This window comes from Patiria miniata, unplaced genomic scaffold (genome assembly GCF_015706575.1).
Source record: "Patiria miniata isolate m_02_andy unplaced genomic scaffold, ASM1570657v1 HiC_scaffold_7, whole genome shotgun sequence".
Taxonomy (NCBI): Eukaryota; Metazoa; Echinodermata; class Asteroidea; order Valvatida; family Asterinidae; genus Patiria; species Patiria miniata.
In genome coordinates this window covers 1,304,361-1,319,948 of record NW_024037074.1, presented here as the reverse complement: position 1 = coordinate 1,319,948, position 15,588 = coordinate 1,304,361, and the positions used below count along the sequence as shown (strand labels likewise).

The window sequence follows — 15,588 nt, the reverse complement described above, 5'->3', positions numbered from 1 at the left end:
TTGAAGTTTAATTAATAATTGTTTTTTATAAATTATTGAGGTATTGTTACGTTTTAACAACAGTGTGGGTCAGATATTCTCGATGTGTACAGGATTATCATTGTTCAATATGACATTTATTTGTTGACACAAACTCACCAACTAACCAACCTAGTTCTTAAGCACAATTTTCTGCAGTGATATTCTTGATTAATTTTCAATAACAGCATGTACATGTATGCGTACGTCAGTTAATCAAAATATTGAAGCAAATGAAGAGATATTTAAAAGGACTTTGAAAGTTGAAAACTTGCTTAAAGTCCCATTCCCCGTGCTCATCAACACATTTAATTTTTTTTCTGTTAATACATTTTCAACTTGTATGTTTTATTCCATCCAAAAAACTCCTTTTCTCCTTTTTTTGGACGTCTGCAACCCTCTGAAAAAAAAGTGTTGTTTTGTGCGCAAACAGATCCTCTTTGCGAGCAGACTGGCTCCCGGTCCATACATTATTAATACTGATTGTGGGGTGGGAACCAGCCTACCCTGCGAGTGCGTAATTATTGTCTGGCAACCAATAACCAAAATTGTGAAGTTATAATTCAATAACTAAACATCAGCCGATTTTTTTTTGGGCCAATTTCTCATTCAAAAGTGAATAACTTTTGTGTTGCCAGAAAAAAAGCAGTTTAGAAAAGAAGTGTATTTTTATGAACGAAAGTCGAAAATAACACAGGAAAAGAGTCAGGAGAAAGTGTCTTATTGCAGCAATAGACCTTTATCATGCTGCCACCATTTCAGTCATGTTCATTGTAAACCAATAACAGTACTGGATGATAATGTTTTTGTGCAAAAAAGGAACCAGACTATTTTTCCTTCCAGCCTTTCTTTGGTTACGTTGATTTGAATGGGAAAAATCCAAATGGCCGCAACGTGATAATGGTCTATAACCCTTCAGGAGTAGCGCAATCAATATCAATGCAGTTTGGTTTGAAGAGAGACTCTTCACAGTTCGTACAGCATCCATTGTGCAATTTCACGCATCCATGCTGCTTCAAAAACACCCGAGCTGATAATGAAATCAATTGATTGGCTACACTCTAAAAGAACAAAAAGTCGAAGAAATACTCGTATGGGAAGGTTGGCTAAATTGAATTCTGTTATCCGTGTGTGCTCTATCTTCTTTCCATCTGGTTTTAGTACACTGTACTGTGCTGGCTGTGACTTCAGTCATTATGTTGAACAGTGTCATCTATAGGTTGATGTCAACATACTGTGTGATATACATTGTACATGTACATGTACCTGTACACCCTCTAAGTTACAGCAGTTCATCTTACCAAGTTTTTTTAAATAAGTTAATATTATTAGAATTCTGGAAAATGACGTATCAGTCCTTTTCAACAATTTCTCCAAATTTGAGCTGAAAGTACGACGCTTCATGTCCAAATATGGATCTACGGCTGAACTAGTTCTCAAAAAAAATCCACGGGGAAGATCCTGGATCTTAAGATGTCATTTCACTGCATCAGTGTTGCTTCGTCATTTCTCTCCCTCTCTCTCTCTTCCCCCCCCCCCCTTTCTCCTTCTCGGTTGGTGATCCACAAGCGAGATAATTGCAAATCCTTATTTCCCAGCCGCGGCCGAATCCATTAAGGGGAGACCTGAAGATATTAAACAGCCAGGCACGGAGGGAAGCATAAGACTTGAAGACACAGGGAACGGTGCAGCTTCCTCCATCTGACGTCAGTGGCCATCGGCCAAAACGGGCTCCGCGGCTCGTCTATTTTTAGAGCCTGCAATCTTCCCTTGAATAGGGTTTCTTTTTTTTCAACCCCCCCCCCTCGTTGTGGCATTCATAGTGGTTGACATTTTACAGCATTTAGCAAATTCCGCTGCGTTTGTATTTGTCTGGGTTTCTCGGGAACTACATGTATATTCTAGGCTTGTCTCTACGTGTTTTGTTGAAGGGGCATTGGGTGTGTTTATTCGATTGGGAAATATGAGACAGAATATTGATCTAGGATGAGCATGGACATGTATATGGATATATGGACTTTACATTTGGGTGTCTGCTTATAAATTATAATGTGCTCTGGGAAATGTAAAGCTGCAATATGAAAAGTTTGTACCATACACTGTACATGTACCGGTACGTGCACATGTAATGCAAATTTGACAACATTTTGCATATATTTAGTATGTTTTTATTGAAATTTCATTGAAAGTAGATCCTTGAATAACCTTTCCATTTTTAGACAATGTATGTACATTTAGATGAGCAATTGGCAACATATGTTTGCGACATTGCAACCTCCCAATTCAAAGACCTTTGGAAAATTTCAAATTGTACCAATGATCTACCGGTACATATACGCATGAATCGTGGAGGTAATAGGCTGCCTACTTCACTGCCGCTGGAACAAACTTTTGCCAGGGGGTACTGGAATTTCTAAAGAACGGACAAAATTAATGCGAAAGCGGAGCGCAAAGCCCTGTATACGTCGTGGCTTAATTTGAAATATGGATGCTCTGTGGTGCAATCTGAGGTGATTCCTGGCCACTTTCATGTGACTTTTTTAGTAAAAGTTTTTTGAGAATATAAAGACAATTTATTTCATTATTTTGTTTAGAGTATACTGTTGCTCTTAAAACGTTTAACTGTACTGAAAAGTGGAAAACCCTGTAGTTTTATCTCCATTTTTGGTTCCATTTAATTTCTGGAAAAAGAATTGTATCATTATGCATGGCATCGTATTTAAATATTATTGTTGCACGGCTGCTTTCTTACATTTAGTAAATTCCTTCGTGTATGTTTTGTTTTATTTTCTGAGCCCTTACGGCGTGGGGCCACAGGGCCAGGGGCCCGCTTTAAGGCCCCGGAAAATTAATTTTGCAGTGTTATTTGTTTGTTACAGGGAATGGCAAATATAAAAGACTAAAAGACCAAATGCATCTTTATGTTTATGATCGGTAGATGGCAAGTTTGGGGCTATAGGCAAGGATTAATTGGTCTACTGAGTTTTTAAGAGGAAACATTTGCAAAGGGTAAAACATGAATAGCTTTTTTTATTAAAACGAAACTACACTAGAATTGGCGTGAATCATGACTAGTTTCAATGAAAGCCCGTCCCACTCCTATTAGGTTGGGGATGTGTGTTCACCTTGCTATTTGTTAATGTTGAGTACAGAATGCTAGCAACGTCAATGAACTTTTAAATGAAAAGAAAAACTTTCAGGGGAAAGGTACATGTATGAACATTTGCCCCTATTGAAAGATCGAATGAAAAAAATCCTGGCAAGCATAATCAACTTTGCCACTATTGTCATGGCCGAGGTTATTGCTTCGGGTCAAAGCTTCCATCATGGCGGAAATATCATAGAAATGTCATGATTTTAGATACCTTGAGAGACATATCTATTCTGCACTGCCTGAAGATTTAGAAAATACCTCCTCCTGATATTTTACAGTGTTTTTGCTAGACGTTCGAAGCGCCGCGCTTAGCCGCGGCAAAACTAGAAAGGAGATATTTGTAGAGCAAGCATAATGTATAGCGTAACGGCGCAATTTCATTGTTGTTGAACACTGCTGGCTGGAACACTTTTTTGCCCGGGAGTAGGGGGTGCTGAAGCATATTTCAGCACCCCAATCCAAAAAGTTGGGGTGCTGCAGCACCCACAGCACCCCCTGTTCTCGCGGGCTTGATGTGAAAACTAAGAGCATTTCGATGAGGTGCATGCCACAAAATCAAGCCTCACACACAAACAGTATTCAAACAACATTCCTTTATCTTTCCATCTCATGAATTTATGCCCCCCCCCCAAAAGTGAAGTGTATAACTCCTAAAGAGGTTCTTGAGACATCTGCAAATATAAGAACCAGATACATTGTATATTTCATGCAACTTGGCATTTTTCTAATGGTCAGCACACGCTGAACAAAACGGTGAAAAAAATTCTGGTTCTTCAACTTCGCGTCTATCTGCAGAACTTTTCCAAGCTGTACTCCCAGCCAGGCAAAATTTTAAGTAAAAAAGGACTTTCCAGAAGTTTTTTGGGAAAGCCAAAAAAAAAACACCCAAGAGTCCATTTTTATACTGCTACTGAACATGCATTTTTTTTTTATTATTATGTACCAATACTTGTAGATAAAAATTTGTACTTTTGTACAGCTATTGCTGCGACAGATGTACATGTAATGCAAACTTATCATGTCGTGTATAGTGAAAGTGTCTGCATCATGCATCAAGAAAATTTATTGTTTTTTTCCTATTTCATGCGCGTTTAACAGCTTTATGTAGACAAATTTGCTATCAGAACAGTAAAATTATGCTTCAAAGACCGCAGGGAGTCAACATTTCATTATACATGTATATGTGAGTGGGTGGATCTAATACCCACCTTTGCTTAGCATATTACTGTAAGTCTGCATTTGCACAATTAAGATGGATGGCCTTACTGCTTGGTAATCTTAACCTAAACCCCTAGACCGTTCTGCATCCTCAATCCTGCATCCTCAGGATGCATCCTCAATCCTGCAAAATCCTCCAAATTAACTGCCTCCATGAAACAAAATTGGATGGACCTCAATCCTCTAAAATAATCCTGTTATTCCTTGAATTTCTTTATAGTGGAGGGTGACCACTGCCTCAATCCTTCAAAATCCTCTGACTCATTTTTAAGACGTTGGAGTGAGCAGTGAGCAGTGAGGATGGTGGAGGCAGTGTATGCATATATCCAATCTAATGTAGGTCAATTATGCAGGACTGAACATAAACAATACAAGGTACAGCCTTAGACCAAAAATCAATCCCCCAAAATCCTCCAAAAGTGCTTGATTGATTTAATTTTCCAATTATTTTCCTAAGGATCCTGCCTCAATCCTCCAAATTCCTCTAAAGTCCTCCACTGTTCTGCAAACCAATGGCACGTTTTGTGGCAAATGTGCATTCCATCCCAAACCTTACATAATTTGACAATTCTATTTAGCATCTTGCAGGAGTAAATAATTTGACATTTGGACTTCAACTGTTTTCCTCAAAAATGCCTGCACGTATGCACTGTATAAATTATGCATGAGAAAACAATATTCTGCATCTGGGAGAGGAGGCAAATCTAAGACATGTTCACTGAATTTGAGTCCTACAATTTTTGCATTTGGTAAGCATATACAAATTTGCTTTGCAAAAGATAAAGTGCCAAACTAAAAATTCCACATGGTGCGCACACCAAATGTCACTGGTTCCATGTACATAACATCTGCTCCTCATGTGAATTTGACTTCAGACCACATCAAGGCTTGTATGCACAACTCTTTTTCCAGATCGCAAGCACACGCTCAAATTTTGCCTGCAGTAAGCACAATCCCGAGGATAATTTATGAACATCACGCCAGTAGTCAGAAGAGGCCTCCTGGAGTCCTATAAAACAAGACAAACCTGGTTCTTGGTGTCAGGGGGTCAGACCTGGCGTGGGGTTTGGTATCCAGGATACAAACGCACAACAATCATAGGCAACTTGTTTGACAGTGTTATTTGGAGACATCAACTGAAAAGTAATATGAAGTACATGATGCATGCAACATTATGTGTACAAAGACACTTACTTGTAAATGTACAAGCTCAAAAAAGTTTTTCTTCATTTTAAAATCTGCAAGGGGCTTCAATTGTTATCGGGTTTCATTAATTAATAGTTAGCAGGGCATTTATGTTTTAAAAGCACTTCTGTTTCTGAGGAAGGGTTGTGTTGCTGCAGAGGTTGGAGGTTAATTTTATAGGCATAGGATCATTTGTTAAAATTTATCCCAAAAAGTACCAGTAACCTAGCGAATTGTTACCAAAAAGCTTACTTGGATTTAAGATCGTACTGGTACTAAACACCACGTGAAATGATTCTGTCTGGCTTGCTGTCATGTAGAAGAAATCAAGAAATGTAGATGATTTCCAACGATCAGTCAATTGACTGATTTTTGGTAATAAAGAGTGCTGTTGACGAAATCGTGTTTCTTGATTGAAAGGTTTTGCATGGTTTTTCACTGTTTTCTCCAAAAAAAAAAGGTGTAAAACACAAAATACAAATAACACTGAGCTGAAACTTCAACAGGTTGGGTTTTAAATATTCTGTGGATTTTGAATGGTGTTATTTAATATTGGAAACAAAAAAAATGCATGTAAAGCAAATGATCATACAGTGTTATGCCTTTTAAAGGGAATGTACATCATTGGCTTTTGCTGTAATTTTCAGAAATGAACTATTTGAGGGGTTAGTATAATAGATCAAATATTGTTACACTGACATGTTTGAAGTTTTGTGTTCGAAAATGCTGGAAAAACCAAGAAAAACAAAAATGTTCAAGTACTCTGGTTCCTTGACTCCACTAAAGATAAAATGGATCAATTCATAGATGCCGGAAAATTGTAAGGTAAGGGAACCAGTCTAGCTGGCCTGCACCCGTTCATGAACATGTAACCAATAGCAAACAAAATTTGGACTGAAAAAAGTGTAAAGTTGGAGCAGTAGATGAAAAATAGTTAGGTTTTTCCAACGGTGGTCGGCCGACCACCGTTGGAAATGTATACAAAAATACCATTTTCTTGAAAATGACTTCACACCAGGTGCCGTAATTTTACAGGATGCTTTAGACTGTCATTTACCAACATCCTAGTAAGGTATTTCGTAAAAACTTGGTAGTTTTATTTTTCAATGTTTGCAAATGTATTTTTCCTTTAAAGTGTATGTGCAGGAACACTATATAATATACGGTGTATAATGTAGTACTCTTGGATCCATTTGGTGACAGTGCAGAGAACAGTAGTATGGTTTAAAAAGCATAGTCAGACAATGTCAAACGTACCGGTATTTCCGCATTGATGAATTGTCAGTAGGGCTGGGTGCACCTGCAGCAAGGGTCGTTAGTCAGTAACAAGCCGGATATCGATCTAGTGGATGCGCTTGTCGGCTGGGTTGCTACCGTAGACTCTTGCTGCATTGGCTGTTCTTGATTAAGCATAGGTCATTATTGCCATGGTTTCATTTAAAATATATACAAGTCTTCCCATATTGTACCTTGGATGTGGGAATTTAAAAAGACCAAATAAATAAAGTTAAAAAAAAAAAGGGAAAAAAGCCAAATCTCCTCCAACACCCCCTCCATAAATACCTAAACAAAGAAAACTAATCTCAAAATGAAGAAAACAAACAACAACAGCAACCAGAGAAAGAAAAAAAAAGTTGCATTAATATTATTGCTTTATTGGCAGGGAGAAAAGTTTGATAATTTGATAGTGCCATTTTATAATTCATTATCATCCAATATTGCAAATTTGTAAACAAACCTCGGTGTTCTTAAATGGACCTCAACAACATGGTATCAAGTTAAAAAATATGTAGCATCACTAATGGTATCAGACAGTCAGGGTGCCTAAATACTTTTAAAAAAGTCAAAATTAATATAATTTTGAATAATTTCTGTTGAATAATAACCTGTTGTTGCAGGCTAGTCTGTGAAGTTTCCGGAAGGGTCTATGATATGTATACAGGAAGGGTCTATGATATGTATACATGTACGAGCAGATTCGGCGATTAATTATGCAAAACAAGACTGCATCTTGACATCGAGATTCTGACCATTCAGCGGGCGCCTTCTATGTCGGGTTTTCGGTTACCCATTGTCATGGACATCTATAAATGAAACCTAGACATATGACATCGAGCACGAAAGTTCGTTTCCAGTCCCATTATTATATCAAGTAAATAAAAGATACCTTTTTGGGGCTTGAGTTACAGAGCTTGTATGAGGGCCTCAACAACGCCAGTTAAAGACACCGTGATGGTGTCGCAAGCTCCTGATACGAGCTCTGTAACTCAAGTCCCAAAAAGGTATCTTTTATTTACTAAACATGACATCTAAATAAGTAAGATTTGAGGCTTTGCATGGTGGAGATACTAAATAATGAAAGGTTTGCGGAAACACCATGTGGGAATAATTTCTCAACTAAGAGAATGGTTCTGAAAAGAACCAGAGGTATGAACTCGACGTTCCGGTCAGTATGCTCTGAATTTGCAAAATTTGACTGCATCACGTGGCCTGTAACGATATGTCATGCAATGCGCAAACGTCCTGTTGCTTCAAACGATCATCACATCATATTTTAAATAATGCGTGTTGTAATTGACCAATCAACAGCTTAGTCCACATTTTGGAATGAAATGACGTCATGTCAACTCCAATTGGCTGGCGCACAGTGTCGCATACATTTGCATGCTTAGATACCAGTGAATCAGACGTTGGACTGGTATTTGTGTATGTACGTGTATTACTAACATTTGTTTATGGTGTAAATCGAGGACACACACGTGCAACATCATTGGTGAATCGAGGTCAGAAAACGAATCGAGGACTCTTGGGTTGGAAAACATGTACAAAACCAATGAGTACAAACAAAGGAAGAGGGAAGAGGAACAAAAGAAAATCCTTGATTTACACCATAAACAAATGTACTAGTACATGTACGAGTACATGTACATGCTGCTTCTTTAGTCACTTTGTGATCTGAATGTCACCCAGGTGAAATATCGAGCAAAACACTGCATCTGTCCCACACAGTATCGATGCCAGAGAAACCAATATTTCTGACATTCTGGAATACCGGGGACAAAATTAAATTACATTTTTTTTTCTCCGGACAGGTGGGTTTTCTTTCACACACAAGGTTATTTATGTGTACAGGGTTGGATAAAATGACAGCGTTAATCAAATTAAGATTTATCGCGGCGCTGGCTCAACGTTTTCGGAGAAAAAAAACTTGATGGAAGAGTTTTTTTAATAGTTGTTATTGTTGAGGTGACTTGAGCTTAAAGCTTGCCAGTCATCTTTTATATCTATTTCTGCAGTTGTATGAAATGCACCGAGACAATACAGAAATAGTTATAAAGCCAGAAATAGATTCTGTGTGTTTGACTCACAGATAAATAAAAAAAGAAGCGACAATTGGAAAACTTTCCCCCTCAGGCAGTTTTTGTTCCAGATTATAACATTTCCGCCAACTCATTTTGTATTATGATTCCTTGTTATCGGTAGGTCAATCAAACATACATTGTACACAAACTGTATTCTGCATTTAAGAAATACAATACATTCATTGCCATTTTATTGCACTTTCAATGAATGCATGAACCGTACCCACACGTTTGTTTATGTTGTAAATCGAGGATTTTCTATTGTTCCTCTTCCCTTTTCCTTTGTTTATGCAACTGGCAACAGCTCTCATTGGTTTTGTACACGTTTTCTAATCGGGGTCATCCTCGATTTGGTTCCTGTCCTCAATTCATCGATGGTGTTGCACGCATGTGTCCAAGATTTACACCATAAACACGCACCCACGCAAACGGGTGTTCACAGTCGATCGTGGACGTCCTATTGTCCCTCTTTTGTTTGTACTCCATTAAAACCTAAACAAACAAAGAAAACTAATCCCAAAACAAAGGAAACAAACAACAACAACAACCAGAGAAAAAACAAATAGCATTACAATTATTGCTTTATTGGCAGAGAGAAAACTTTGATAATTTGATAGTGCCATTTTATAATTCATTATCATCCAATATTGCAAATTTGTAAACAAAGCTCGGTGTTCTTAAAGGGACCTCAACAACATGGCGAATTTCAGCCCAGGAAATTAATTCTGGTTAAAATAGGAGCATTTTGAAACTACACTTTCAAACTCGAAAACTTTAGTACATGGGAACAAAGAAATGACTCCACAAGGATACAAATTCCAGTACATGTACATGTATGTACGGTATGTGTACACTGTATGTTTATGATGTATGAACGAAGATGCCAATAAACTTAAATTAAAAGACAAATAACCCCAATAATAAAAACAACTTGTTTTGGTTGGAACTTCCAAGGAGCTATGTGAAGACCTTCAGTCAGACCTTCCCATGTCCTTCCTGCCTCCTCTTTTCCTCCCCCATACTTTTCTCCACCTCCGCCATCCCTGTTTACATTCCACCATGAAAAGGCAGAGAAACACATCGGAAATAACATGACGAATTGATGCGGGGCCAGCCGACGGCATATATCAGTGATTCCTTTCCCTCTCAGCGCCATGCAATGCTGTACGGACAAAACCCAACAGCCAGGATGATGGGAATGATGCGAAAATGCCAAAGGCCGCGTCATTCCAGTTTATGTCAAAGAAAGAAAAAAAAAATACCCCGGCATTCCTGATGCTGCACCATGCACGGGGCAGTCATCCTAATGGGCTACAGGAAGAAATCCTCGTCCGTCCGCAGGGGCCCCCTAGAATTCCAGTCGTAAATTATCGGCCCTGGCACGATCGGTTTAGATAACTGGAGATAGCCGTCCTACAAAAAAAATAAAGAAACAGAAAATATAAACCAGAACTTATACAATATAGGCAATTTTAGGAGTGTTATAAAAGCTGATCTGCCATGCATTTTGTAATCATTGAAATACAAATGTTTGTAGATTGCAACTCTTGTATGAAATGCGAAGAAAGGAAGGGACTGGTTTTTGAGTGGATTGCTTGTAGTATCTTTGTGTTTGTGTTTTTATTACCCCAAATCCTTTAGTCTTGTTTCTAGTTTTAACATGTTTGAAAGTGAAATGTTTGTTGTTGTTGGGATTGACAAGGTACCGGGTACATTCAATTTGAAATTGGATAGAAATTTTGGCTGCTCTACTTGGGTACATGTATTACAAATCTGTTGGCATACATTGTACATGCAAGTTTCTTCTACTAGTACAAAACTAGTCAAATAGTTTGAGTGCATACAGAAGATGCATTCCTATTACCCCTTCTGTAGTAATAATATTTTCTTAACCTGTCACCTTCAACTTCATGCTCCTCTCCCTCTTAAAGTTTTTTTTTTTTCTTAATAGATTTCCACTTGTATGTTTGATTTCAACCCCAAACCTCTTCCCTCCCTTGCAAACAGACTGGCTCCCGGCCAGTACATTATCGATACTGATTGTTGTAGGGCAGGAACCAGCCACAAGAATGGAATGTCTGGCAACCAATAATTCAAAATCGTAAAGTGATAATTAAATAACTAAACATTGGCCGATTCTTTTTTGGTTGATGTCCCACTCAAATGTGAATAACTTTTGTATTGCTAGCAAAAAAAAAGCAATTTAGAAAAGGAATCTACAATGTGGTGTATTTTTTTTTCATGCAGGATTCTGGCAGTGTTGAGCAGAACTGCTTCTTTCGAGTGGATGAATACGCATTTTTCATCATTTGGAAGAGCGAAGGAAGGGTAAGAACAACTTTGATTTATCCGCGTGGGAATTCTTAAAATGTTCTCTTCAAAGGGTTATTATCTCCCCCAAATTTTGGCCATCACTTTAACCTTTAATAGGTATATGTACCTTAAGGTTTTTTCTTTGGATATTTTGCAGTGTCTAAAGAGAATTTGGAAGCTCCCCAAAATAAAAATCATCATTTTCCACCAAGAAAATCTCCAAAACACTTGGAAGCTGACTTCTCCTCTGAATGGCTATAATTGGCAGTTCCAGCATTATGAATGGAAGTGTGATGTCAATTAACCACGATATTGGGTTGGGCAATTCCAGGGTTACTCACGTTACATTTTTGATGTACTTTTGAGTTTCCTTGGGCTGTAATTACCTTACTGAAAAGGTTTAATAACTGTTATCCCCATGGTAGATACATGTAGAGTAGACCTAGACCTACCTACATGTAATCACCAAAGATGACATCCAGAAAAATGTGTTATGTATAATAAACAAGATGCACAAAATCGGTTACTCACGTTACATTTTCGTAACATTTGTTTATCATACATAACACATTTTTCTGGATGTCATCTTTGGTGATTAGGTAGGTCTAGGTATACTCTATCTACCATGGGGATAACAGTTATTAAACCTTTTCAGTAAGGTACATGTACACATGTAATTACAGCCCAAGGAAACTCAAAAGTACATCAAAAATGTAACGTGAGTAACCGTGGAATTGCCCAGTTAAGGATTCAGAGATATGATCCAAAGCACCCAGTCTGTAATCTCCTCCACCATTACTAGATGATGGATGCTGTATTAGATTTGAAAAAAAGACTATCAGGTTTATTCACGGAGTTTTTAAAAGCTCCGTCACGGACGTAACATAATGCTGGAGTTGCCCCTATGTTAAAGAGGTTGTGGAATGCTCAAAGACATTTCCGTCATTTTTCGGGTATACAATGTATGTAGCCTAAGGTGTGATGAAATAAAAACAACTATTGTGTCTGTCATGAAATGAGTACAAAAGGTACTTTTGAGAGCTGTTTTTCAGGTCCCGTTTCGACCCGAATGTGCAATTTGTGTAAAAGTCGTCGTAGGGGGCAGCAAACAAAACGTAGTAAATCGTGACGTAATAAACAGGACTCCCGATGCAGCGTAGTATAAACGAGTCCTGTTTATTACGTCACGATTTACTATGTTTTGTTTGTTGCCCCCAACGCCGACTTTTACACAAATTGCACGTTCGGGTCGAAACAGGACCTGAAAAACAGCTCTCAAAAGTACCTTTTGTACTCATTTCATGACAGACACAATAATAGTCGTTTTTATTTCATCACACCTTAGGCTACATATACCCGAAAAATGACGGAAATGTCTTCGAGCATTCCACAACCTCTTTAACATCCTGAGCAAGCCACTTGGTACATGTACATACAAAGTACCACATACTGTCTAAGCAGTGTTTACAAACAGACGTCAAACCTTTACCCAAGATGCACTGGCAAGCATCTCTGGATTCTCACCACCGGTGTGAGCTTTATATATCAGTTAAGTGTGAATTGTCCGACTAGACGTGAGGCTGCCAGATTTGACAGTTTTGTCGGAGGTTTAGTTTAGACACCATGCTATGGTTTGGGGAATAAAAAAATGTGACGACCGGATCTTTACCTGTTCTTAGCAATCATGAGATGGTGTGAGAGACTGTTAATGGAGCGGATGGAAGGGGGAGGTTCTTTTAACACCTTAGCTACGACACCAGTGGGATTATTATGAAGGATGGGCAAAGATCGGGTCATTCAAATCAGGTCACTTTTTTGGAGTGCCCCAGTGTGTTGTTTGTCTTTTGGGGCATTTGCACTATTTTGCAGCACGCTGTAAATGAGTTTTTTGTGTCGAAGGTTACGATCTGTTCCTTAGCTTTCAGAGGATGCAACATTTTCGTAAATGGCAAGCTCACATTATACATATATACAGGGCGTCCTGAAAAAAATGGTGCATGTAAACCCCTCAATTTTTGCTAATTTACAACCAAAATTTTCTGCGGATGTTTACACCATCTTCAAGGTAATAGATTTAGTTTGAGAATACCTTTTGTTTCATTGAGATTGCTTAATTGTAAATCCAAAGATATGTTTGAATAACGGCAAAACCAAGAAACCCATTTTGTGTTTGTACATGACAAACATGTATTACAAGATTATTCCTTCCTCATTGTTGTTTAGTGCAAATGAAAGTAAGTACCCTGTACATACATTGTTATGTACATGTGTAATGTACAAGATGCAAAGTTTAGTTACGCAGCCATTTTGCCTTAATTAAGTACCATAAAAATGCGGTTTTCGTCTGGGGCTTGTCCATTACCAGTTATTAAGAAAAGGGTACCCAGTATCTCACTCCCACATCGATGAAAAAAAAAAGACATTTGGTGGCACAAGACTAGCACGGGAATACTCAGAATGAAAAATTGCGTCCTTGAGGTTAGCAAACAGAAATAGCCCATTTGCTTACATGTACTGGTACATGTACCGGTATGTCATGCAACGGCTTTCGTGCCCCACGCAAAAATCAAAGCTTGGCCTGTATTGGCTGTCCACAGCATTAAACATACACGATACGTGGATGCGACCTTAAATTAGTCATCTACTGGTAATTCTCAAGCTTTCCAACATTTCATTAATTCTTCATGAACATTTTGGTAAAAAAACTGCACCTCTCTCTTCCTTTGTTAAGTCTTTAAAATCAGATGCACTGTCAGACAATAGGCCTAAATTGTCTCAATTCACAAGTGAATCATAAAATGGAAGGCTGTATTGTGTATGCACTTCACGCATACATGTAGGTGCACGGGTATGGCACAAAACAGTTATTTGCTTGTAGAGCCTGAGCTTGACGTCATCAAAATGGGCTTGTAGCAGATCTGCTCCCGACGGCTTTTGTTTTGCTTTTTCTAGCTTTTAGCGGAGGGTGCAAAGCAGCTTTCTAACTTTTTTTATGGATGAAATTCCCCTATATTTAGTTTTCCTTACATTGTGGATTGATTAAAATATATATTATCTGTTACCTGTCTTTAAAATAAATTCATATTAATTAGCGCCTTGAGTACCTAATTGTTGGTAAATACATGTGCTATATGCATGTAAGACTCCGGTGTTATTATTATTGTTATTATTGTTATTATTATTACCGGTATCTTCTAAATTAGTCAATATCTGCCACATTAAAGTGACTGATCTTCAAAATATTATGTTAGGAGGATGTACGTACGAGGTTTGATCCTACATCTACGGTTCATGTAGCACAACATTCCTCTGTCAATTAAACCTTCCTCTATCAAACTTACATTTCTTAATCAACTTGGAGTCCTTTTAAATTTTTGTCTACAAATTTAAAGTACTTTTATATTTTCAAGCCATGTTGAAGGCAGCCTAGAGGTGTGTTCCACTTAATAATTCAACCTGCCTTATGTAGAAATTAGACTCATTAATTTTTTTCAGGAGTGAACAAAAGATTTTAGAGTAAAAGGCATTACGAAAGCAAACAAGAGACTAATGAGGTTACCGTACCAAACAAATTAAAATAATCAAAACCACAGGACAAATTACGACACGTACATGTACATGTATACTGTGACCAAAATGTGCTCAGATTGGCGCGTGTCAAATTTCCTTTCCAGGAACCCAAATTGGGCAAGTCTATGTAATGTACACGCATCCTCCTTTACCTACACCGAGCACTGCATGTTGTGATGTCATGTAATGCAAGACCACCTGGGTACCGGCTCTTGTCCCAACAGTGTTTTGGGTAATTAGCGATGTGTGGAACCGGCCAAATGTACACATGCATCATGTATGTAAACCAAGCTGGGTGGTTGAATATCAAACTGTAATGGGTAAATCATGCGGGCAGTTTGGAATTAACATTTTAAGGGAATCAGTGACCCCAAACGATCTTGAAAATTTATGGCATGGAGGGCCGATTTGAGGTAATAAAAAGCCTAGTGCATAATAAAAAGCCTAGTGCGTGGAGAGTATTTAATTAGTAATAGGGACCGTCAGAAATGGTGCGGGTACGGGATTCGTTATCGGCTCAGAATTTTAAAACCAGCTGGTTACATAGCACATCAGCTGGAGTGGAGGTGCAGTGAACCATTGAAATCAATTTTGAGCTGAAACAAACATAATTTCTGATTCCTCCACTATCTTATTATGCCTAAATTTACAATGTAAGGTCTACAAAACTTGACCATATGTGATGCAATCAAGCTAAATGAGTCGTTTGTTGGGAACTTTCATTTGGAGATTCAGGTCCAAATAGGGCCCCTTCATAACATTACTTCA

The 15,588-nt window shown here is 38.1% G+C and overlaps 1 protein-coding gene across 2 annotated transcripts in view; it reads left to right on the top strand.

Moving 5' to 3' along the window:
• The window catches only part of LOC119746346 (1-phosphatidylinositol 4,5-bisphosphate phosphodiesterase beta-4-like), a 48,993-nt gene that overhangs the window by 21,204 nt on the left and 12,201 nt on the right, over nucleotides 1-15,588 (top strand). For both annotated transcript variants that reach the window (XM_038223238.1, XM_038223237.1), the window contains exon 3: nucleotides 11,185-11,265. In XM_038223238.1, coding sequence (XP_038079166.1) covers nucleotides 11,185-11,265 — 81 coding nt within the window. The remainder of the gene's footprint in view (nucleotides 1-11,184; nucleotides 11,266-15,588) is intronic.